Source organism: Bacillus rossius, chromosome 5, assembly GCF_032445375.1.
Source record: "Bacillus rossius redtenbacheri isolate Brsri chromosome 5, Brsri_v3, whole genome shotgun sequence".
In the NCBI taxonomy this organism is placed as follows: domain Eukaryota; kingdom Metazoa; phylum Arthropoda; class Insecta; order Phasmatodea; family Bacillidae; genus Bacillus; species Bacillus rossius.
The window spans coordinates 72,388,138-72,394,939 of NC_086333.1; the positions used below are offsets into that span (position 1 = coordinate 72,388,138).

At 42.7% G+C, this 6,802-nt stretch overlaps 1 protein-coding gene across 1 annotated transcript in view; it reads left to right on the plus strand.

The window, feature by feature from the left end:
* LOC134532298 (cyclic nucleotide-gated cation channel beta-1) overlaps window positions 1-5,064 on the plus strand; it is a 56,702-nt gene extending 51,638 nt beyond the window's left edge. The window contains exons 7-9 of the mRNA XM_063368716.1: window positions 909-1,039; window positions 2,264-2,443; window positions 4,784-5,064. Coding sequence (XP_063224786.1) covers window positions 909-1,039; window positions 2,264-2,443; window positions 4,784-5,064 — 592 coding nt within the window. The remainder of the gene's footprint in view (window positions 1-908; window positions 1,040-2,263; window positions 2,444-4,783) is intronic.
* The last annotated feature ends 1,738 nt before the right edge of the window (window positions 5,065-6,802 follow it).

Here is a 6,802-nt window from a genome sequence, read left to right on the forward strand (position 1 = left end):
GATTTGCCATTGCCTGTGCTATGTTGTAACAGATATCTGTTAATGATCATCCACTCTGCATTGACTCCCATGTCGGCCGCAATGAATGGCCTAACATTGTACACCAGGGAATCCGCGTGTTAGGACAGAGAATTTCCATTCTTCCTGTGAGTAGACAGGATATGTTACATAAGCTTTACCAAGGCTTGTGTTGTGTTCCAGTACGTCACCATAAGTTGTAATCCACTCTTCAGAGTTACCCATGTAAGTCACACTTAACAACCAAACATTGGACAGGAATCATCAGAGAATCCATAGATGATATAACAATAGTAGATAGAACATATATGATAGTTGATAGAACAATTCTGTTCTTCCAGCAAGCAGATAGTACATGTAACATGAGCTTTGATATGGCTTGTGATATGTTCCAACAGTTCACTGTCATGGTCAATCTACTCTGAAGTCACCCTTGTGGGCCATATTTAATGTACAACCATTGGACATGGACGACCTTAGAGTCCACGTGATAGATAAAATAATTCCGTTCTGTAACAAGAGTTTTCCCATTACCTTTGCTACGTTCAGCAGGTCACTGAGAGTGTCCATCTACTCCGCATATTCACCCATGTCAACCATGTTGAATAGGAAAACGTCGGTCAGGAACCACTGGAGAGTCAGTAGGTGGTAGGATAACACATTTGCATTCTTCCTGCAAGCTTAGAGTATCTGTCCAGTGCATTTTTCCAGCAGGTCACTGTCAGATTCCATGTACTTCGCATATTCACCCATGTCGGCCACATTGAATGGCCAAATTTTGGACAAGAACCACTGGAAAGTTAGCTTGGTAGGATAGAACATTTCCATTCTTCCTGCAAGCCGACAGTATCTGTAACAGGAACTTTACCATGGTCTGCGCTATGTTGCAGCAGGTCACTGCCAGCGCACATCCGCACCGCGGAGTCCCCCATGTCGGCCACGTCAAGTGGCCAGTCGTCGGATGAGGACCACCGAAGAGTCCACTCCACACGTCACCATGTGCCTCAGACTGCCAGAGCAGGTAAGTGCCATTCTGTTCTTATTTGAATACACCATTTAAAGTTCTTAGAACCAAACAAGGTTTACTATTTCATAAATATTATTCATCCCGCATAAATTCAGTATATTTCTTTTATTTCTTAATTTTTGTGAATTATGATTCCAGGACCTTATTCTTAGTTTTTTGTTTTTCGCATCCACCATGTAATCTCTACATTTAAAAAGGTAATCATTAAAACTTTATGTTTGTTTGGGCAATTTTGGTGTTTTCAATTTCATTTCTTGTGTTGTAAGGGCTCACTTACTTTCACAATGGCAGGGCAAAATATTAAAAACAATTTAAATTACACTTGTGAAATATAAATAAAATTTATTAGTATTTTTCGTAGCTCCATTCCCTCTCAATGTATTGATAGGAAGCCCCAATACTTAGGTTTCTTGGAGTTCTGCTTGAGAAAAATAATTGATTGTATCGAATATTACAGGCTGATTCAATAGAATTTTCCGCCAATCGCATTGCTTATTCCTATCTTCATTTGAAAAAATAATGATCACATAAATGTGAGTTGTGTTCTCGCGATTGACGGAGTAATACGAAAAATTGGAAATACCTTAAAATCAACAGCTTATTGTTTTATCGGGATCGATGAAAAGGACTGCACAAACGCATGATGAACCACTTGTCATACCATGCACGCAGCTGCAATAATCAAAAGACACTCGTGTTCAACTACATAGAGCCACACATGCAGTACATGAGTGTACAGCCATGCTTGTTTCACGCAATATGATGCTCAACTGAAAACGATAATTCGCTGTATTTACCTTTGAATGTATTATAATAAGAGTCCTAGAAATTTCGTTTTATTTTTGTGGTGCCAGGCCGGTATACACAAATGTGTGCAAAATCCAGGTCGATCGCAAATGTTCGTTGGTTGGTGCCACATTTCACTTCCTCTCCTGGTTGTAAAATGATTTTTAGATGTTTGTTGATGTCTTTAGACGATATCACCTGTGCTACAATGACCAAGGTTCATTACTAGATTTACACAAAATAATAACACCAAACCACAGGTCTCCTTTTATTATTGTGTTCATTTATTTTAATGTTTTAATTTCTCCGTGAATTTTGGGAACAGGGCCCACGTTTATGTGGCACATTTTGCTCCAAGAGATGTATTGAACGAACCCTGTGGGTAGTGGTCGTTGCTGTGTATGATCTGACGGTGAGCGTGGCGTCCTGCAGGCAGAGCAGCCCGCGGGTACGGCTCGTGCGACACGCAGGCGCACCAGGCCGGCGGCCACTACGGGGACAGCACCACCCCCACGCAGCTGCTGGAGACCACCCCATTGGTCGCCTCCTGCACCAGCGAGCACTCGTCCGCGTCCCCGATAAGCGGCGACGTGCCGGCGAAGGCTGCTGCAGGTAGGCGGGTGTCCCCTCCCCGGGGGAACCACCGCGTGCAGATAATTGTAAAATGAGCGGGTAAAGCACGACATTAACAGCTATAGGCAGGGGCATACACAAAGATAGAGATTGGAGAGATACATCTCACCTCACCAAACCCCCAAAATCCTAAAAAAATAAAAAATAAAAAAATAAAAATCTGTCATTCCCCACCAACAAACAGAAATAATTTGAAACCAAACAGCATCCAAAGTGATTATATATCCCCCTTCCCAAAATTTAATTCTGTGCACTGTCCTGGGTAATAACATGGAATTAGGAACTACCAAGAGATGACATCTTGTGACGTAGTTTGAAGTATCTGTCTACCACAACATCGCCATATTGGAACACCCAAAACATTGTGTAAGTAGTGCTTGTGTTGTTAAGTATAACTTAGAATTTTCATCGTTACCCACAGTCCCTGTCATAAAATACAGATTTCTAAACCTATTTCGACAATTTAATGCCAAACCTACCCTTTGGTCTTGCAAAATTGGCACCGACCTCAGCTGGACAAAAAGCGGCTTCACGCGGAAAACATATAGTAAGAAATGCATATTCATTCCTCGATGTACCATGTAGCCATTATCAACAATGGCAACAAAATTATTCCAATTCGTAAATTTCTAAACCACGATTTATAACTGTTTAACCTGTTTTAGTTACTGCGTGGGGCAATAAAACTAACAAATACCTTTCCATATGTTAACAGTCTGAAGGTAATATGTGTGTCGTAATTCTTTTCTGTTTAAATAAATGTTTCTCAGTTGATGCTAACACTAAAGGAACATTCAGCTATGCAGAATCAGTACCACGAGTAGCCTAGGTACCTGAGAATAAGTATACCTTATGCACTCTTCTTTTCATTATTTCCCGCCAATGGGTCGCAGAGGGACTGCTCTGGTGCGAAATGTTAGTAGGAAGTTAAAATAAAGAAGTTTATGTTCTTTTATCGACTCTTCCTAATAGTTTTGAATAAAATATGGCTTTATTATGCCATTATATTAATAATACATAACTTAAGTATTAGTATCTCAGGATTTAAATAATCTTTTGCAAATGTATAAATATTTTTTTTTCTAATTTTGTCTACAATTAATCATTTGGTACTCTCCAGCAAAAAAAAAATGCATTCAGCATATTTAAATTTATGATTTTGTTTACTGTGAACAATGTTACGAACCTCAAAGTAACAATTATTCAAAATGTCCAACATTGACCTTAATTGGCAGCTCTGTGAATTGTGGCATGATGTTAACACATATGGTTTACGAAAGCTTAGGTCTTCCTGTGACAAGGCGTTACTCATCTACAAGACGCTGATGAACACAGAGGTTGAATTAGTTGCCATTAAGTAACAGGTGCCAAATAACTAAGGAAGCATCCCAGATGTGCTTCATCTAGTCCATTATACCATGCTTCTATGATTTGCGGAAATTATGAACCAGGTCAATGGACATCACTTTGAACATGTTTTACAAAACTAAATGTCACGTAACATGTGTTTATAGATTTTTACAAAATGTTATATATACCAATTTGTTTCGAACTTAATTACATTTTCATTTTCATCTATTATTATCGTAATTGTAAATCTAAGGTGTAATTTCAATGACTTTAAGGCCGGTATTCCAAGACACCAACCAGTCCCTCATATTCAGCGAAAGGCTTTCGGTATCTTATCAGTGACATATCTCCTGCCCAAACTCTGCGCATGCGCAGAGTTCATTTTTTCATTGATTTTGGTCAGATGGTGGACCCGCCTCTGGCACCATTATAACCATATATTCAATTTCAAGATATCGGGGTAACTACCAGACGTATTGGTGTGCCAAATGAACCTTTATGGTAGCGAAACTATCCTGGAATGCATTTTGTCCACTTTAATGGTCATAACAAATAAAAAATCGCAACTTAAAAAGTACTTGAGAAAATATATTAGAATAACACCATTTAATTCGTGCGACGTTGCTTCTGCTTTCTCTAGTATTTTTGCCGTAATAATTGTATCGACGGTTGCCAAACATCCGCTGAAGTGCGTTGGAACAAGTTTCTAGCCTTGCGCAGGGCACCGTTTATTAAAATGATGGCCTTTCTGGTACATACTGAGATTCGGTTTGGACTCGTTCTGGAATACGGCCCGCGAGTTACTTTTATATCCCAACAAGTCAGTGCTTATTCGATATCCTTACCTGAACGTCTTGTATACCGCCGTCCATTGGTTGGACACTGTTTAAAGAAGTATTAACATTGTTATTTAGTGAGAAAGTAAATGTTGGACAAGTGCAGGACAGGGTATCTCGACGGTGTGTCCAGGAATGCTGCTGTCTGCCGGGAGTCTGTCGCACATCTGCCACGAGGGGAGCTCGGAGACGACGTCCCTCATGTCACACGAGGCCTTAATCTCGGAGATCAAGCGGCTGCGGCAGCGCCTGGTCGTGCTCGAGACGGAGAACGCGGCGATGAGCGTGAAGCTGAACCAGCAGCAGTGGGAGGTCGAGCACCGGCTGGCCGAGATCGAGATGCAGATCTGCGGCGCCAGCAGCGGCGGCTCCAGCACCGAGGACAACGAGCGCAACCGCGAGTCCATCATTTAACACGAGGGGCCGCTCCGGCGGCGGCCCGTGAGCGGAGCGTGGCGGCGGCTCTTCGCCGGTCTTCCCCGGCGGCCTGTCGACGACGTGGAACAGCGGGTCTGGTGGCTGCCTGTCGCCGTCTTCTGGTGGTCCGTGAGCGATGGGAGGAAGTACCTGCTTCCCAACATCCTCTCTTGGATGTGCTTTTTGCTGATCTCCGATATGGAAGAACGAATTCGGTGGCTGCCTTTCGCCATCTGGTGGGGGTCTGTGAGCGATGGATGGGTGTCACTTTTGAGAAAGCTGCTTCCCAGCATCTTCTCTTGGACGTGCTGTTTGCTGATCTCCGATATGGAAGAACGAGTTCGGTGGCTGTCTTTTGCCATCTTTGCGACAGCCGTTTGGCTGCATGAGAGGGAAGCATGTAAGTCGCTATGTAAGCAACTATTTGTTTATGTCTCCCATAGGGCTTGCTATTGGTCCATCAGTGTTGTGGAAGGACATGTTCGGTGGCTGTCTTCTGTCATACTTATAACAGTCTGCTGGTTTTTTATGAGGAAAACTGGGATGCCAATATGGAGGAAGTATCAATCTAATACACTACCTTTGGCATGCTGTTGGGCCATCGGTGGTGGGAATGAACAGGTTTCGTGGCTACCTTATTTTATCTTTAACGCAGTCTGTTTGTTGCATGTGAGCGAAACGTGGGATTCACTGGGGAGGAAGCTACTTTGTAATTACCTTCTTTGGGCATGCTGGTCGTCTATGATGAAAACAATTGTGTCTACTTGGAAGAAGATCATCTCTTGGCTTCTTTCAATGTGCTGGCGGTTGCTTACTAATATCATGGAGACATACGGGTGGTTCGACAGTTGCTTATGGGAACATCTCTGGAGATCGCTACGATCTGGAAACTTTCCGCTAGCTTCCTGGTGGTTTGAACTCACCTCTGTAAGTCTGTTCAGAAGGCATTTTCATCCTGCAACACATTTCTGTTTCCTGAGAATTCTGTGGCGATGACTTGGCAGAACCTTGCGTTCACATGGTAAAGATTCAATTTACTTCTGGCCAGCGTGCGTTGCAAAAGACTTGAGTACACTTACTACGGATTCTATAATTATTAGATTGCAGCACCGGACACTGTGTGTATGAGTGCTTCTTAACGTGACAATATTGAACCAGTGGTGGTGTTCGCCACTGGATGGACAGCAGTGATGGAAAAACGAACACATCCGTTCCCAGACGCGACTCCGACAGTGGCGTCTCGTCGGGACACCCTACTCCTTTAGCCGTGCGGGACCAAAGGGGGTGCCCCAGCCTGCGCTCCTTCACCTGTCGCAGTCCCCAAGTGTTCTTGACGTGATCTTCCTGGCTGGAGAACTGCCACCCTCGGCAGTGGCCAAGTACGAGTGCGGAGTGTCTTACTGTAGGAGAACCCACACCGTAGCGCTGGCATATGTTTCTGTGATACACCACGCGAAACATTACATGTTACAGCAACTGCCACTCTCAAACTATTTTACGTACATTATGGATGTATAGTGTTCTGTCAAAATATGTAAAAAAAAAATTATTAGTTAGGATTACCATTATGAATTGTTATTTAATGTTGTTTGAAAATATTTCAAACGTTTGAAAAAAAAATAACTCTGTTCAAGGGGAAAGTTGAGTGCCAATGTTCAACGCTGTATAGATACAGAACATGAAAAGTGCCATGTGTCGTCGGATCCTAGAAATCTATTTTATGGCGTTATTAATG